The following is a 19,339-nucleotide window of genomic DNA, read 5'->3' as shown; positions in this document are numbered from 1 at the left end:
GTCATCAGGTGTGAAAGCTCCAGTAAAATTACTGTAGCGTGTGAAGAAAGCTATTCAAGACACGTGTTTTTTTATATAGTGTGCTGGGCAGGGAGGAGCCAATGAGTGGGGGGGGGGGAGATGACCATCTCGGTGCTTGTACATTGCAAGTATGGTGCTTATACACTGCATGTACGGTGCTTGTACACTGCATGTACGGTGCACCGTACCGAAAGAACCTAAGAGTATGAATCCTTGCAGTCACGAAAGCTTCAAATCTAGAATTGTATTCATTTCAATCAGTCGCCAAATTTAGCAGGGTTGGCTACGTACGGTGCCAAACAAGTTCAACATACTTACATCAGCTGTGTGACTGAACTATAAATAATAGATGAGTGCCAAGTCGAGTTTTTGAGTGCAAATGAAACGGAAAATATTGACTTGTTCGTCAAAAGGCTGATTATTCGAGTAAAAATGGTGTTTACTTTCTATTTGACTTTTTTTTATTTCACCACAGTGAGCAGGTCCATTTATAGCGTCTTGGTTTTATCGAAGGAAAGTTTAGCGGAGTGATGACTCACGGCCAAGGTGGTCGGTCCGACTGAGATGTTTTGACCGGTCACTTGGGAATGTTACTGTCAGTGCCGGTGTTGAATTAATGAATTCATTCTCCCGTTGTGTTATACGGTAATCTTCGCATCGTGCGTGCGGGCAAGGGCTGCATTTTTAGAGGATGACGATCGTATTCATTTCACGGTGCGATCAACAAAGAAAGTGAGACGGCAAAAAACAATGAACCTGCAAAACGACACACACGTACACCCAGATCCCCACACCTTTGAAATGTGGAACATAGCACTTGACAGGAGGTGGCAAGGCGTTAGGGTTCACTGCTTGTGGAATCCCACCTGGCAAGGAATCTGAGATGAATATCGGGGAGATAATGTAGAATAAGTATAACCCGTAAAAACAAAGTTTTTCACTATAAATCCTTTATATGCGTGGTGGCTAGAGTCCTCTCGTCCTCTGGCTTGAGATGGCTGCCACCTATGGGTCAGATGATTGTCTGCCAGTATTAAGCAATTGGTAATTAAATATTAAATTTGTTTTCCCTAAACAGTGTAAAATTTTGGAAAAAAAATTTCACGAACATTAATTGTCTCGCACAACGAGTCTGTGTGCAAAATGTCAGCTCGATTGGATCACGGGAAGTGGGTTAAAAAACGACCGAAAGATTTGCACGGTCGTAAGCAAGCAAGCACGCAAGCAAGCAAGCGAACTTAATATAAAGGATTTAAAAAAAGAGCACATAGACAAGATGTATGCTCGGAATTTCACTTAAGAGACAGACAGAGCAACAAACGCGTCGAAGAATTAACGCATGTCGGAGATGCCACGATGACTGTGAACGAAAGGTTAATTGGCTTGAGCAGGAAATATTGTGGCTGGAAGAGACGAGAATAGGTGAAGGAAGGGACTGAGAAATAGAATGGCAGCCAGGGGATAGAATATACCCTCGAGGACGCCAACCACGGAGACAGAGCGATGAGGTCAACTCGCGTGCAGGAGGTGGTGGGGGCATTGTTGCATTTTCAAGAAGTGAAGGATTTAACACGTAGTAGGCTTTCGCGACCAATATTAAGGCTTTTGGGTTAGGTCGTGTGAATATGAATGTGTCGTTAAACCCGCCACCACCCGACACAGCCAATTAGTAAGGTTTGTGACGTAAATAAAACAAGCCAATTTGTTACTAGTACAGCACACCGGTGTGTTGGAAAGTAACCAAAAATAATCTGGCTGTCGCCTGATGATGCTAGTTGTAATTACTGCCGATACTTTGTACTTGAATTGTACACGTTGTGGATTTACTCTCCAGCACACCGGTGTGCTGTACTAGTAACAAAAATTGGCATGTTTTGTTGACGTGACAAACGTTAATAATTGGCTGTGTCGGGTGGTGGCGTGTTTAACGACACATTTATATTTGCGCGATTCTAACCCAAAAAAAGGCCTCTATTATGGGAAGCGAGGGATGTTGACGAATTGAGGAGAGGCCTTCATCCACCAGCGGCTGTCCAGCTGATGACCGATGACGACGTTGGGAGATTGAGAGAGTGAAGTGCAGGCAGTTGCGATGCTGCTGGGCAAGAGATTAACAACGGCAGGGAGCGACGGGGTGTAGCTTCAAAGAAGGACGGCGATTCAAAAGCAGATGGGGAAGTTTCGCGATTTCTCACGTGCATTGCGGACACCTTCGAACACGCGAGCCGTCGTTAGTATAGTCGCGTGGTGGCTCTTAGCAGTTAGTATTGAAACTCAGGTGGGAATAATTTGTCCGTCTTTGTGGATCGAGGAGAAAATGCTCGTATAATTTACCACGGTGTCGAACGCACTGGGACTTCCTCGGACGTTCTGACTTTTTTTTATCCACGCTCCCATGGCGATGATGCACTCAGTTTCTGGTAGGTGTGTCAAACCACTCACTCCTGTAAATAATCTCTACTTTTTCAAAAAAGGATATTATTCACCTTCAAAATGACACCACGTGTAATGAGGATAATTCATTACTTCTGGAACTGCCCAGACACGGACCCAGGCTTTGGTTCCTGGCCTGCTCAACACGAGGTTTTTTTAACCTACGTAACTTTACCGAAAAAATCCAAAGAGTATGGATCCTTGCAGTCACGAAAACTTCAAATCTAGAACGAGGTTGAAGATCTGCCATGAGAATAAAAAAAGTTTTAAGAGTCACCTTTTAGGAATGCCGCTGACATGCTTGGGTGATATATGCATGGCACTGCAACTTTGTCACACATTTTCATTTCATTTGTGGTACGTGCATTCCCGTGACATAATCGCAGTTGTAACTTCAGTAAAGTCTCTTGTTCGTACGTTGAGCTGCTTGAGCCAGTTAATTACGTCAGGGGAAGTGGAGTGGCTTTAACGCTGTTATGCCTCCTTCGTATTCTCTTGCGTGACATAACCAGAGTTGCAGATCTTCTTGGTTCTTTCGGTAAAGTCACGTAGAAGGGAAATAATAAAATAATAAAAATAAAACATAATAAAATAATTCTCACGACGTTTCGGCCACAATGCAAGCAGCCGTCCTCGGGTGAAGAACAGGTCAGACGCTGTCTTCCCGACAGACCTGTTCTTCACCCGAGGACGGCTGCTTGCGTTGTGGCCGAAACGTCGTGAGAATGATTTTATTATGTTTTATTTTTATTATTTTATTATTTCCCTTCTACGTGACTTTTCCCGAAAGAACCAAGAAGATGAATCCCTGCAGTCACGAAAGCTTTAAATCGAAATTTTGAGTTGCAGAGTTGTAGATTAAATTAAAAGTATTTTTTTATTTCTTTTATTTAATCGTCGTCATGAACAAAACTTTTTTAAACTACGTTGGTCAGCCCGGGAAATACGGTACACTCGGCCAAATTACGAATCGACAAGGTTTATTAAGCTGTTGTATTCTTTTTATTTTGCATCTCCCCTTAAAGGGAAACTCTGCAAGCCCTATACCCCTCAGTGAGGCCGGTAAGGAGCTGTCGTGTTACATAATGGTATACTGTACAGCGTGTCCCCTGACCTGTTTAGGGAGTTCTAGTTTAGGGAGTCTACGGGGAACGCCGACCCTACATTAAGCGCTGCCCGAAATAAAAAAACAAAAAAAATTAAAAATATTATCGTCTAGTATAGTATTTGTGATTGCTCTTGGCTCTGGTGACCCACGTAGCCGTCTAGCGTTTGCATGGCGTTGTGAAGTTTACTTGCAGTGTGGATAGGCAGCAGCTCATCCGATTTCTGAACAAAGTTGTGGTAAACATTTTTCACCATCTATTTTCGCCATTGCCGGGGGGGGTGGGGGGCCCTGTGTGAACACTGTACCGTGAAGGATACGTGGAAGGAGACCCGTGCTTTGCGTGTGATTTTCACGTGGAAATTAACCGAACATCCAATTGGCAGTCACTTTGCTGAATGAAAGCCCCCACCGACCGTGTCAGTTGTAAGGGTTTTTTACACCATACTTCACGACGCTGTTCACTGGGTTAGTGAAGGGGGGCGGTGAATGGGGGGCACTTAGGATCGGCTTGGTTATCACTGGGTTGGTAATTATCACTCGCTACTGATGTCAGCTGTAGTTGTGAATTGATTATAGCGCGGTGCATGAGGCATGTAATAGGTGTGGAACAATGCATCAATTTGTTGATTAGACATCGATTCTGAAGCTCACAGCACATGCATCTAATCTCGTGTGTGTGTGTGTAAGAAATTAAGTTTATTTTTTAGAATTCGTGAATGCATTTAAATGAGTCGTACCACCTCAGCAGCCTCTAGGAGCACGACCACTGACTGCCGTGTAAAAAAATAGCAATTGTTTATCGAATGCAAAGCGTGACCCTGCGTCACAACGATTCTGAATTGTTGCCAATTTCGGGACACACTGACCCGCTCATTATTTGTTTTACATCTCGTGTTTGAATTGTTTTTATTCCAGAAAAAAATGACTAAATCTTGCACAGCACTGTAATTATTAAATACGAATAGAGCAGTGGAAATGCGTAGGTAGGTGATGGTGTGAGTGAATGGGACTTTGCGGCACCGGTATTGCTGTATTTAATTAAATGTAGGGTAGCGAATGATACAGTTCCCCAAAGCCACGCTCACCCAAGGTCACATTCACCTGAACTGTTTAGTATTTCAGAGTTGTTTTTACAGTGGGGTTTGAGGTATGTATGTACCGTGTGTGCGTGTGCTGAGCGGTAGGGGAGCATTGGTATATTGTTAATGCACTTTGCTACAAACCCGGCAAGCAGAGTTCCATTCCGGCTGATGATCAACACCAGTGAAGAATATCTGAACTGGTCTCCCGTAGGTAGACTGAGCCTTAAATGAGTACCTGGTGCGATGTGTAAATATCACCACTGGGGAGACAAAGGTGGCTGGTGCGTGGTTCTGGCCACCCACCCCCTCGTGTGCCGTCCCATTTAGTGGAGAATCGCAGACAGTTTGTGAAACTCCCTTCCCGTGCCTGTCAAGGAAGTGCCATACCCTGGCTCGCCAGGAGAAGACGGTACAGCAAGTGGGATAATCTCCATCTGTTTGCAATTGGACGAGGAATGATGCCCAATAAGAATTTGTAACCGCGTGTTGCGGACCCAGTGCTGACGCATGGATGCTCAGATTTCCAGGCGGCAATTGGTAAATTGGTATGCAAATAATAAACCTTGTACACATGGTTGGAAAGTCTGCGGTTGGCGAAGGGTTTCTGTATTATAATTTTATGGTGGGTGTGCAGTGTTTGTTGGCAGCATATGTACTGCATCTATGCCTTGTGTGTTTGTAATTTTGTGTATTGCTCAACGTAATAGTTCGAGTAACCGTTCATGAAGTGCCAATGATTAAACCAACTCTGTGCACCAGTCACGTAATATCACAGTTCATTTAAACCATACTGAGTCTCACTGTAAGATAGGGGAATATCACAAACGCTTCAATACAATTTCAGACGCTGTCTTTCTGACAGACCTGTTCTTCACCTGAGGACGGCTGCTTGCGTTGTGGCCGAAACGTCGTGAGAATTATTTTATTATGCTTTATTTTTATTATTTTATTATTTCCATTCTACGTGACTTTACCGAAAGAACCAAGAAGATGAATCCCTGCAGTCACGAAAGCTTTAAATAGAAATGTAATTATTTTATTATGTTTTATTTTTATTATTTTATTATTTCCATTCTACGTGACTTTACCGAAAGAACCAAGAAGATGAATTCTAGGGACATTGGGTCAACGGGCATCTTGAGCACCGACTAACAAGCATAGAGGTGGCGTCCACCTTCATTGGCCACTCTGAGCTAGTGGAGGAAATTCCACCTTCTGTGACACGGCTCAGTATCTATAGGACAACCAGAAAAAAGTAGTCCCCATTTTATTGACATTGGAAGGATGATGGGCTGAATTTGACCCGCTGTCAGGATTTGAATCCATCACCCTGACTACAGCTGATTATTATACTACTTAAAAGCAAAGGTCAACAGGTCATCACAATCAAGATTGTTGGTGCCACTGCACCTCGCGATCACTCCCTTCCTTCTGCCAGATCTTGCAGCTGTTGTTGTCAATACCCAGACCTCTAAGGCTCACTCTTTAATTGTCCCACCATCTGGCTTTAGGCCTTTTGAGTGACTGGGTGACTTGTACATTCTAATGATGTTCTCGAAGGCCTAGAGAGCAAAACATTGGAATAAATATTGTCGAGTTGATGCCTATAACTTGGAAAAAATTGAACGTACATCCTTGTTTTGTTGTCTGCAAAATCTTATGAAACGAGAGTAAACTTTTAGGTGTTTGAACTTTCAGTCTATGGAAGTTGGTATCTGGAGGTTTTTAAGCGTCCTGACTTCAAAGGTAGCTCTCGATTTGTTCCGACAACTTAATATTTATTTTGCTTGTGCTTTAAGTCCGTGACACAAAGCCTGATCGACGACAGGCGAAGGCCAACATCAGTTATATCCAGCACTAACACTTCTACTCTCTGCCTTCGCCAATTCACACGAACCAGCGTGGCGAGGCTGGTTAGTGTGAATTGTCAGACGACACCCACAATCCGCACGTAGCGGCGAGGCAATTATCCAGCAGTGTATTGACAACAATTGCTGGATTTGTATCTCAAGTGATCGAAGGGCTGTACATATCAGTAAAGTATAGGTCAAACAGACTGTTGACACAATTGCTGTTAGCGAGCACCTATTAAGGCCGGCATTGCACACGAGGGGATGGCTAGCACCTTGCCCGGCCACGTTTGTCTCTCCAGTGGTGATGTTTACACATTACACCAGGTGCTCGTTTGAGGCTGAGTCGACCTAGGGGAGGCCCTAGACCAGTTCAGATAATCGTCACCGGTGTTGCCCCTGTGCGGGCATCGAACTCGGGTTACTGGGATTGTAGCGCAGCATGCTAACTGCTGCACTACCGCTCCCCACATATCGGTACAAAAAGACAAAGATCCCCCGTGTAGCCTTGACAGACTTAGGGCAAGTATTGTTAGCGAACACTTATGAAGGCTGGCACAGTACACAAGGGGGTGGGTGGCCAACCCCACGCCCGATCGCCTTTGTCTCCCCAGTGGCAATGTTTACACATTTCACCAGGTGCTCATTTGAGGCCGAGTCGACCTAGGGGAGGCCCTAGACCAGTTCAGATAATCGTCACCGGTGTTGGCCGTGAGCGAGAATCGAATTCTCGTCGGGTTTGTAGCGCAGCGCGCTAATTACTGTGCCACCGCCGCCGCATATCTGTAGAGATACCTGCACACACCCGCACACATGCGCTGCGTTCGTGTGTCACGTAATGATCTGTACGCACGGCCGCGTTGGGGCGTGTTGTACCTGCTTGCTAGGCCCCCCCACACTCCTCCCATGAAAAACACTGGGCTTCAGTGCCAGCACGGCGAGTGCTTGCTTGCCCACCTGCTCCCGCCAAAGTACGGAACGCTCCTCACTCTTGAGTTTCTGTGCCGCCGGTGGTCGTGGTGGTTGTGGCAGGCGGCGTTGGCGGTAGTGGCGTAGCATTCATTCCAGAGTCTCTGTGTGCGTGCGTGTGTGTGTGCGCGTGTGTATTTGAAAGAGAGAGAGAGGGAGAGAGGTCGCACATGCTCACTGCTGTTGCAGTCTACTCGCATAGCAGTCCTTCCTTCAGGAGTGCAACGTAAGTTGTATTTATAATGCCGCGCTTTAATGTTCATTGTGCGATGTTTGTGTGGTGTGCATTAGCTGCCGTGTGTTCTATCAGGTGGAATGTGGTAATACTTGTGTGTTTATGCTGCTTCGTTGAAGTGAATATCTTTCGTGCGAGTGAGATGCACTTATTAGTTAGTATATCCGAGCATGATCAATGAAACAACAGAAATGTAACTTAATATACGTATGAACAGAATTGTATATGCACGCTGCGTACAAGGCACAGAGTTACCTTAGCAGGTTAATTATAGTGCACATATACACTAGTTAGCAGGTTAATTATAAATAATACGAGGTTGTTTTTCTCGAGCCCAAGAGGAAAAAAAGGTCTCAACATTTTGCTAATCCGCGCTTATTTGGAAAACAAAAGTGCGTATGTGTACGCATTCGCACATTTGAAAGTGTGACCTCGGCTGCGATCGAGTCATCTGGAAACCATGAAGGACACGCAGATTGAATCATCCTCGTTAAATGGCAGACCGCACGTAACGTTGCTCCGCTAACGGCCGGATGCCGAGAGCACATTACAGAAAAAATCCCATTGACGCCACGCAAGAGGTCTCGCGCCGGCGTGCGGTTAACGGCCAAGCGCTGAGGGATAGATCATTCGTAGTCGCGTAGAAGGAAAACAAGAAAACAAGAGACGGTGGGGGAAAAAAAAATCCAAAATAAAGTGGTTATTCAAGCATTGCAGACATACCTTTTTTTCTGCGCCCCCCGCCCCCCCCTTGGCTTCCCACCACACAGAAAATAAATAAATAAAGATGCCCGCTTGGAAGGAACACCCTGTTTTCAAAGGGATGGCCAATAAAGGCGTACGAAGGCCAACAAAAGTGCACTTGTAGTCGTGCAACGTAGGGCGCCCCGCCGTCACGCGCAGGAAATTCTCGGCCCGCTCGGTCCTCTTGTTGATGTCATGGCTGGCGGTGAGTACGCGTCCAATGTGCATTAATAGTCGGGAGCAATTTTACGGGCAGATTTGCCCACGTGGGATGTTTAAACAGCTCCCTGAGGGGGGGGTGGGGATGAGGGGGAGCCTGGAGAGCGAGAGAGATGGTGGCAGCTCATTGCAGGAAAGCTACGAGCGGGTGTAGTGGCGCGCGATTGAACAAGTGCTCATTGTCAAGGGCAGGAAAGTTGGCTGGAGAGATTATGTTGACCGAGAATCGATAAGCTCGGGCAGTAGAACAGTAACCAAATAATTTACCCACAATAGTCGAGGCTTGTCAGTCGTGTTTTTTTAAATTCCTATTAATGTTTGTCAAACCCTGTCTTTTTTTAACATTCCTTTTTTGTTTTCAACCAGGCACAGCAGTTGACTTGTTTACGCTGTAATTCATGAAGGACATAAATTAATAGCTTGCCAAAGAACAAAACGTTTTTCTGAAAGTCATTTCATTTTATTTCGACAACTCAATGGTGTACGACCGCACCGATGAAGACACGGACTCGCCTGTCGTCCGTCAATAAGCGGGGGTGACGACAGATGGAGTCGCGGTGGCTGGACCAACAAGCCGTGCCCTACACCCTCAAGATGTCGTCCGTGCAGCGTTTCGGAAATGTCCTCGTGGAGAGAAGCCCCATGGGCCCCGTGCACTACAGCCCTGCTGGCCTACAGGACGTGCAACCGCCCGCCGCCGGCCACCGTCGTTCAAGCACTGAGCCCACAGCTGCCCCGTTGCACAGCTTGCCTCGCTATGGCGAAACGGTGGGGAGGAGGAATGGATTACCGCACCATCGCTCCTGGGCCTCTGCAGACGGCGATCATCACACAGGAACCCAACAACAGTGTCAGCAGCAGCCGCAGCAGAATCTTGATCAGCAGCATCATCAACAACTGCAGCTCTCTCAGCATCACCATGACCATCACGGTCTCCATCATAATAATAATCATCACCATCAACACGTTGGTCCCCATGCAGCGCCACAGAAAAACACCGTCATTAATTTGGCAAGTGGAAAGGCCAAGGAGGTTTCTGGGGATTGGTCCAAGGTGGCCGCGTTGTCTCCGTCCACTGGTAGCGGTTTTGGCGGTGGACCCAGCAGTGGAGGTGGTGGCAGCGGTGGTGGTGGTGGTGGTGGTGGTGGTGGTGGTGGTGGTGGTGGTGGCCACCAGCCAGCATCGGCCACAAATCCGCCGGCTGTAGTGATGCGCAGGGCAGGTGGCCGCAAGGTGAAGGCGGAAACGGGCAGCCAGCGTGAGAGTCAGCTGTTCGCAATGGAACTCGCAGAGCTTATGTCCAGCGCCACGGCAAACTCGGAGACGCGCGATCTCGGCCTCCCCGGCCTCCCGCTGGGCGGTCTCCTGACGCCGGCTGATGTGGAGGGCCTTCTGAAGCGGGCGTACGGACGGGAGGGCATTGAGTCGTGCCTCCACATCCTGTTGCGCTGCTCTGAGGACCTAAAGCAGTGCACCGAGATTATCCGCAGGAGCATCCGGCAGCGGAAGAGTTCGCCCAACGGCGGCGGCGGCGGCACTGACGAAGACGCCGAGAACCAGTACCGGCAGCTCGTGTCGCAGCTGTCGATGCACTTGAGAAAGCTGCCGACCCCGCAGGAGGGCTTGGATGGACCTCGGCAAGAGGCGCTCGCCGACTTCCTGCAGAGCCTCTGTGAGCTGCAGGGGGTGGCAGAGCATGGGGGCGAGCGGCCGCCCCGATACGAGGATGTCGTCGGGCCTGTGATCCCGGACACTGTTGGCGGCGCTAAAGCTGCTGGCCACCTCGAAGGGCTGTTGGATGATGAGCGTGTCGCCGCTGCCAGATTGCCGGTTAGTGACGTCCTCTCGGGTTCGGTGCCCGTGCAAGTTCGGCGGGTCTTACCAGAAGAGGGGGTCGGATGTACGGAGGCCTTGCACATCGTGGAAGAACGAGAAGATGTTGGCGTGAGCCCCAAGTCCTCTCTTCCAACTGCCGCTCAGGGCCAAGGTCTCTTTCTCTCATCAGACAAACAGTTGCAAAGGCCACGATATGTGTATGCACCTTGGGTTTCTAGACAATGGAACTTGGAAGCAGTGGGGTCTCCTTCGCAGGTCATCGGTAAGCAGGGCCTAGTACAGGATTTTTCTAGAGCCGGGCAATTCGCCCGTGATGGCGTGAGTGGGGTGACCCTTCCGGAGTCAGGTGCGGTAGTGGCGCATCGTACGGGCGTGCAGCGTCCTTCAGTGATCGTCAGCCACCGAGGAAACCGTCCGGGAGAGCGGCATGTGGAGACATCCCCAAGCCACGAGGAGGAGATGATGGATCTCGAAAGGTTAATCAATGAGTTGGAGGAATTCTCTCGCAGCGCGGGTTGCGCAGATAACGGCGGCAGCGAGGACACGGCGACGCGGCAACATTCGGCAATGGCACCAAGCGCCTCAACCGGGACGGCGATCTCGACAAGTGGACTCCGCTCCGACAAGGAGGCTGTAAATCGAGAGAATCGGGTTCAACATCGGGTTATTGGACCGGCTCGTTCTCCAGCACCAGATCCTCCGCTCGTTGACGGCGTCAAGCAGTCGTATCGGATCGAATCGCTCGCCAACAGATGGGGCGCCGGGAGACATGGAGCTGATCAGGTGGTGCTCAGTCAGTCGCCGAGGGTGCTGAAGGTATTTCAATCGCGTGCCGTGCGTTAAGTGGTCCGCGAAACACTCCGACACATCTTAATTTGCCTTGTCCTCGGCCTTCATTGCAAGAGGCAGTTGTTCAAGTGAGCTCTCAAGCCCGGTTGTAAATAAAACTTAACGTGTGTATACAAATTGGCCTCAACAGGCTCCACTGAACGTGAGATGTATTTATAATTTCTCATTGTAAATTGTATCTATTTCCTCACCCGGTTGGGTGGCGCAGTGTTCGCAAGCTCACAACTGCAAGTCGTAAAAAGCGTCTGTTTTAAATCCCATTCAGTGACCAAAGTAGCCCATCATTCCTCCAGGGTTCACGAATTTAATATCGCTCGGAGGGAAGTCAACAGTTGTTTCCTATGGAGTGACTCAGCCCCCATCATAGGAATGTGGAATTTACACCACTGAGTCAGGGATATAAACAGTAGCCGAGTACTACCCCACGCTCGCTTGAGCGAGCTGAAGCTTAACGTTTAAAAATGCAGTCTATGATCAAAAATGTATTGGTGCTTTCTTTCCCCCATTAATTTAAACGTTTTTAAATCGCCACCCTTTTAAGTGGCATTCTACAGCTACAAGAATATATCAACTGCACTTCTTCCTCCCTCGCTCGAACCCTGAGCCTGCTCAATGCATGTCTCTTCGAAAGCAGTGTGTTTGATTAACATTTACAAATCTGTCTGTCGCCTCATGAAGCTAGTTGTAATTACTGGTGAAACGTCGTACTCAAATTAGAAACGTTGTGGCTTTGCTCTCCAACACACCGGTGTGCTGTACTAGTAACGAGTTGGCCACGTTCTGTTTACGTGACAAACCTTACTAATTGGCTGTGTCGGGTGGTGGCCAGGTTTAACGACACATTTATATATTTACGCGATCTAACCCAAAAAACTTGTCTTATGGATCGTGTTTTCGGTTTGCACTTGCACACCAATGCCAGTGCAATTCCTTACATTTGACTTGATCTGGTATGCATGCAGTACTTTATGAATGAGTAACTAACCGAGGCATCTTGTGTTTTCCACGGGCTAGAGTAATAAAACTATGTTCTTGTAGAGGGAGGTGTGGTATTCACAATTTAGTCCAGTGGAATTAGGACTTCTCTTTAAGACGTAACCTCTTCTTTGTGGGCATAGAGTGACTGACGGATTTATTGGATATGTTTTTCTGGTGGTCTATAATTCTAAAATATGTATTTTGTGGTGTTTAGTTGCTACTGAGTAAAAAAAACATTGATATTTTAATGTAAGCGTTATCTCGTCTTTATGGTCATGTACACGGTGACCAAACAGGCACTCCTAAATCTTTGCAACAAAATCACAATACCAGGGAGTCTTTTTGCGGTTGTTCGGCTTTTATAAATACGGAAGTGAAAATGAACGGAATGATAAAATGAAAAATGCAAGCCCTGTGAATCCATTATCAGAGCATGCCACACACATTCGGCAGGTCGCGAATTCAACTCTCGCTCCGTAAAACGAGTTCTCACCTGTGGGAAGACATCAGTGGTTTTCCTCTGGTGTGGCTCACTCCGGAGACCGAGATCGCCCCGGCTTAAAGGGCGCTTTTTGAGAAACATCATGATTATGATTGCCTATTCTCGTAAGTGTTAGAATCCGTACCAGCTTTGGAGTAGGTCTCGTCGCTTCGGGTCGTGGACCCAGGGTGCCAGCACAGATCGCGCGGTCTCACAATGCCGAGTAGAATTAACACAATGCATTGTTTTCATTTGCATTGTTCCATTTTTAAATGTTCTCGTAATACTTAAACATAAATTGCATTATGCAATGATGGATATTTTTTCCGCTTGAATAAACCCCCCACTTCGATCCATCACAACTATGGATCTTGTGGACCGATGTTTTCTAACATCGTAGGCTGATGGCTGGGCGGTGCTGGTGGCTATGCATGTGGCCTGTAATCCAGCACTGAAATCGAGGGTCGGCGGATCACCGCACGAATGTTGTGAAACTCCCTTCCCGTGGGTGTTGAGGAGGTGCCATACCTCTTCTTGGTTCTTTCGGTAAAGTCACGTAGAATGGAAATAATAAAATAATACAAATATAACATAATAAAACAATTCTCACGACGTTTCGGCCACAACGCAAGCAGCCGTTGTGGCCGAAACGTCGTGAGAATTGTTTTATTATGTTTTATTTTTATTATTTTATTACTTCCCTTCTACGTGACTTTACCGAAAGAACCAAGAAAATGAATCCCTGCAGTCACGAAAGCTATAAATCGAAAAAAGAGGTGCCATACCGTCGCTCGCCAGGAGGAGGCGGTACAGCAAGTGGACTAATCTCCATCTGTATCCAACTTTACGGGGAAAGATGCCTAATTAGTCTGTTTAAAGATAAGTAAGTCCGTGGTTCTTTATATGAGTTTGTTTTGCTGTCCTCACACCCAGTTTTCCTTCATGATTCAACATGGGCCTTCTCTTGCCTGGTTATAAATGACGGTGATCTAGCCGTGTGGTATTTTTCCCAGTAATAATTTCTCTACTGTTATGTAATGGCAGGCTGGAACGCATACATTCTGACAAAGCCTGCCGTATGTGTGCTAAGTTGTTATTATCACTCTTGCTTGGTGCTCTGTAATCTAATTGCTTTTGCCACTAATCCAGAGTGTCTGCTAATCTGCATGTGCTTGTTGTGATTTATTTAAGATCGCAGTCCAATGACCATTAATATACACACTTTGGGGTTGTTATATTAGTGCCGTACACTTAGACTGTGACACAGTGGTTAGCACGATGCCCTGTGAACCCGGGTACTGGAGTTTGATTCCTGGCCATGGCTAAAATCAGTTCTGAGCCCTCCACGACATCAACTCGCACTCAACCAGCGCAGTGAAATATGGTCAAACAACCTCCGTGACTGACATGGTATGAAGAGGTCTTCTTCCAGCGGTGGTTTGACAAAGGGCTCTAACGTATTATTATTCCGTATCTATGGGACCGGTGGCCGGTTAAAGACAACATTCCTCGTGTTTTTTGTGTTAAGATTATAAGCTACGCTTCAGTGTGGCGTCATGGTCCGCTCGTGACATCACTGTGACATCGCTGCTCTCTAACGTTTAGATTCGGTGTCAATGCAGCCGTGTCAAAACTTGAAAGTCTATTTCTCATTAATGGAATAGCAAAGAGGCTCGACACGTTCGTCACTAATAACACGTGGCAATTAGAAAAAAGAAAAATTATGTCAGAATAGGCGACGTTTCGAGCAATGGCCCTTCTTCACAGCACAGAGAGAGGGCCAGCGGAGTGGACTGGTGCTTGTGCTCCGCTGCCAACGAACGCAGCGTCGCCCAATAATTTGTTTTATACATATGATGGGGTGACGCTCAACACTACCATCTGCTGGCCTTCCCACAGCCATATTGCCTCTACCGCCTGGCACGCTCTGGTGGTTAACCATCCATCTATTAACCAGGTTAAAATCCTGCTCGGATTCCGAGATCCGATTGAGATCGGGTGCATTCGAGGTGAATTGGTCAGAAGAAAAATTGCTGTCGTGCGTAGTATGAGCAACAAGGTAACGGAACAGAATTTGCATGGTGCATGCTTCGAATTGCACAAAGAAACAGGAAGAGAGGAACACCATGGCTCAGAGGGCAAACACAAGTTAGTCATCACATTGATTGTGTAGAAAATTAAGTGGGATTGGGCAGGACACGCCGCTAGAAGGGACAAGCGATGGAGTGGCTGCCAAAGAGAGGAGCGTGTCTAAGAACACGTCCACCGTGGAGTTGGAGTATGTATGTTTGTTAAAGTTATTTTTCACCGTATGTAGCCAACCGTGCTAATCGGAGGTGCGGGGGAAGGACAACAAACTAAACACGAAACATTTTTAATGAAATTCGTTTTTATATCTTCAAGTTCAAGTTTAAGTTCATTTATTAGGTATAGCCCTGTGAGCCATTCGGCTGTTGAATCGGGTGCAACCTGCAACAAACAAAAAACTAAAACATGAACAAAAAACATCTTAAAGTGAATATGTGACTGAGTGCAAACAGAAAATCCAAGAAAAGACAGTAAAACATTGCAGATAAATCACCGTACACACAAAAATGTGCAAAAATCCCAGTGGGATGCAAGTCAAACAACAACAACTACAAGACAACTTAGATTAAGGCCATCAGTCTAACTCTGTACTTACAACAAACAAACATGGCCAAACCAAAAAACGTATCGAAAATCACCAAAATAAAGCCACAAAAGCAAGTGTGCAGGTGCTTGATGATTTGTTGCATTTCAAGGTCATCGGAGACGGTGGCAGCTCGGTGAGGCCTGCATGCAGCAGTGGATAGGCCATTGATAAATACCAACGAGGTTCGCCTTCACAAGGGATCATCAGCAGAAGATACCCAATTACGTGCTGGGTATAATGGTGAATAAAATAACTCGAAGCTATAAATAGGAAAAATCCTTTTTTACTTCCAAAATAAAATAACGCTTAAGTCCCATCAACCGGTGGGCCTACGTGAGCAAGGTACCCAGTTTCAAAATCTTAGGTTTTTTCGGTAAAGTCACGTAGGTAAAAAAATTAAATTAATAAAAGTAAAATAAAAATAAAATATATTATATTATATATTATATATATACTTTTTTTACTTTTATAAATTTTAATTTTTTACCTACGTGACTTTACCGAAAAAACCTAAGAATATGAATCCTTGCAGTCACGAAAGCTTCAAATCTAGAATTACCCAGTTTCAACTTCTTTGATTGTCCACAACAGGCCGTGGCCTGGTAAAGCGTGACGGCAAGAGTACTCGTCTCTGATTAATTAGCGCGGTTGGTTATGTACGGTGCAAAAGAAGTTCAGTATACGTACGTACATACATCATCATCATCAATTTACAATCAGGCAGCCGGAGGAGTCCAGTTTAGGCACAGTCACGAAGCTGTCTTCTCGGGGCCTAAACGTGGCCCCATGGCCTCGTAGTGTCACCAGGAGATACAACAAGATGCTGACCAACCACATGGTTCCTCCTCCTCCTTCTCTCCTCCTCATCGTCTTCCTTCCTACACCTCTCCTCCTCCTCCTCCAGCAAAGAGCGTTTCTTTTCGGTTCGTTTTGCTCGAGCGCCTCATTCTTAGGAGCGGTGCTGCAATTCCCACTTCAGATTGCCTTTCCATGAACCTGCAAGTCAACGGGGTCGGTCAGTCGGCATCCTTTGTTCAACCAAGACATTAATCAGTTGCCTGAACCATTGGGTGATGAACGTTTTTATTTTTGTAATATCGCACCTTCGATTCGCACGGTTGGCTAGGTACGGTGCGAACCAAGTTCTACATACGTACGTACATATGTCTCGCAACGAGAGGGCTGCGATGGTCATCCCGTGTGGCCAATGAAGGGCCGCTATTAGAGATTCAGTTCAGTGCAGCACAGCAGCATACTAAATCATTCATACCCTTTCTTGCAAGATTGTAGATAATCAGTGCACAATAGGAGGCTTAAGTCCTACTTTAGTTTGGTGATGGAATAATCCTTTATAGCTTACTTAGTAACATTCGTGCAATTTGATATTCCCTGTGTCCCAACCCATAAACTTTCATAAAACTGTATAACTATCTGCAACGAATTGTCGGATCTCACTTGCCTCATTTCCTACCTCTTTTCATCTCTCATGCTGTGCTGCCACACTGTGGCTTAAACATGCAATGTGCCGCCCTGATTATACACTTGAAAGACAGAGGCTATGCAACCTAACGGGGCTGTTGTAGGGCTGATAGCGAGCACCTTTTAAAGCCAGCAGGGCGCACACGGGGTATTGTGGTGAGCACCGTTCATATCCAGCAGCTTTCACTCTTCAGGAGGCCGAGTTGATTTAGCGGAGGCCCAGCACACAGGACAGGTTCAGGCACCAAGCGCCGTAGATGTTTTGCATCGTAGACATAAATCAAATCTGAATCGCTGGGATCGTTGCTCCTGTGCGTAAATCGCAGCTCCCACGTTCTCCCATAACTACACACAACAACCGCGATTCGCCACTCAGTGGCGAGGTTATGTGCACGTTAATGCCACGTGAAGTGTCGAATGCCCGCTAGCAGGAGGTCACGGGATAAGAACAAGGTGCCTCTCACACGTATGCACACACGCACGCGTGTACGCACACGCACACTAAATTTCATCTTCACTAACCTGCTTCCGTTCCTCCTTTAAAACTATCCATTTCTCTTCCCTTGCCTACCCTACTGCTACTTTCTGCCCCGGCCTCTCAGCTACGGCCAGATCTACCCCAACCCCTGTCACTACCCCCATCACTAACCCCATCGCTAACCCCATCACTAACCCCATCACTAACCCTACCACTAACCCTACCCCAACCCCTCCTTAACCACTCCCTCCAGTCATCCTAACTCTCACCATAGCTACACTAACCCCACTCTTTTATCTTAACAACTACCATCTAATGTACAACTTTATAATTATTGTAAAGCGACTTTGACTAAGGCACTATGAATCCATGCACGATAATTCATATGCACGCACGCACGCGGACGCTGACACATTTTTCAGATTCTATTACAGTGCTTTATATACGTTCCATACGTAACTGCTCATCTTGTGGCATTTTCGACATGTTTAGAACTATTTTTAGCCCGAAGAAATGTAATGGGCTTAGACACCTGCTGTAAAGGCGAGTGTAATACCCTGCTCAGCCGGTGTCTTTGCTGAATTCCACGATTGCTTTCCACAGCAGCTGTTCGGCAATAAATAAGAATTTAGTGCAATTTCTGTGAATGCCCTTCGCAAGCAATTAACTAGGTTCATTCACCACGTGAACGTGCCCTGCTTTGCTTCATGAGAGATTCTATAACTTTGGCGATATTGTTTGTGGGTTGTGAAAATGTACCTTGCATTCCTGCAAGTTCCTACAAGAGGTTTTACCGCAGGCTTTTGGCAATTCCACTCAATACTTAGGGTCCAAGTGTTAGTTTTATCGTTTGTTAAAATAGATTTTTTTTTTTACAGAGATGGCCAGGTGGTGGGGTGCAGAGCTCAGCATCGAACTGGCATCGTTCAAAACTTGTGTTTGAATCGGGGGAAGCCAGCCGTGATTGAAACTGGATTTTGATTTAAAGCTTTCGTGACTGCAGGGATTCATATTCTTGGTTCTTTCGGTAAAGTCACGTAGAAGGGAAATAATAAAATAATAAAAATATAAAACTGGATTCTCGAGCGCAGTGAATTGATGTCTCAGCTCCATCAACAAAGGCGGCGCTAAAAATGCCAACGTAATATTTTCTTCCGTGCTTCGTTATTAAATATCGATTTTTTACTGCCGTGCAACAAACATTACTTTTTTGTAACAGGGTGGGGTGTGAAAGTGCTGCCCCCCCCCCTCCTGGTGTGGTTCAAAGGTCACCAAACGGGATGTCAGAAGTAGTTGTGTGATCTCCACTTCTGCGGAGCATTCTCTAACATGGGGGTTGCACACTTTGCGGGAGTTCCGAATGGATGTTTTATCTCGTGACATGGAAATTAGAATACAATCGCCATAAAAATTGTGGAAAAGACAACAATCTAATAACATTTTATCAGACGATATTTATAAGCATCAATTTATGTCCATTTTCTTTGCATCCCACTGCAGATTCTACATTCATACCACTCTACAATCTGTAGAATCGTACCACCATAAATTCTGTACATTCATACCACGATACAATCTGTAAAGACAAACGGTGGTGGACCAGCCTAGCAGAGCGATGCCTTCCGCCTCATGTGTACGGAACCTACGCTCAGCCGGTGTGGACCGGTTGCTGTGTGCGAGATCCATTCGGATTCGGCCGGCAGAACGGAGCCCTTCATCTGAAGCCCCCATGACCTGGAGCGGCTGTCTCTGCCGACTGAAGCCCGCTCAGCCGTGGCTATCGGTGCTTTTTAAGACCGGCTTAAGAACATCTAATTTTCTCTTCTGTTGAGTTTAATTTACGTTACTTTTCCTCAGCGCCATCCGCGCTCCCGTCTCGCCCTCTTGCTGAACGTAGCCGCGC

General features: G+C 46.5%; 1 protein-coding gene across 5 annotated transcripts in view; it reads left to right on the top strand.

Annotated features, from left to right (window-relative positions):
- LOC133353936 (serine/threonine-protein phosphatase 2A regulatory subunit B'' subunit beta-like) overlaps positions 1 to 19,339 on the top strand; it is a 90,545-nt gene that overhangs the window by 13,384 nt on the left and 57,822 nt on the right. The window contains exons 1-2 of one of the 5 annotated variants that reach the window (XM_061570452.1): positions 7,476 to 7,689; positions 9,028 to 11,313. The exons of 2 other annotated variants lie outside the window; for them this stretch is intronic. In XM_061570452.1, coding sequence (XP_061426436.1) covers positions 9,208 to 11,313 — 2,106 coding nt within the window. In that variant the 5' untranslated portion in view covers positions 7,476 to 7,689; positions 9,028 to 9,207. Of the gene's footprint in view, positions 1 to 7,475; positions 7,690 to 8,533; positions 8,648 to 9,027; positions 11,314 to 19,339 lie in introns of those variants that run through there. 2 more of the 5 variants (XM_061570453.1, XM_061570451.1) reach the window with 2 other exon arrangements.

This window comes from Lethenteron reissneri, chromosome 45, assembly GCF_015708825.2.
Source record: "Lethenteron reissneri isolate LAM-NWPU_2019-01 chromosome 45, ASM1570882v1, whole genome shotgun sequence".
Taxonomy (NCBI): Eukaryota; Metazoa; Chordata; class Hyperoartia; order Petromyzontiformes; family Petromyzontidae; genus Lethenteron; species Lethenteron reissneri.
This window is presented reverse-complemented; position numbering and strand designations above follow the sequence as displayed.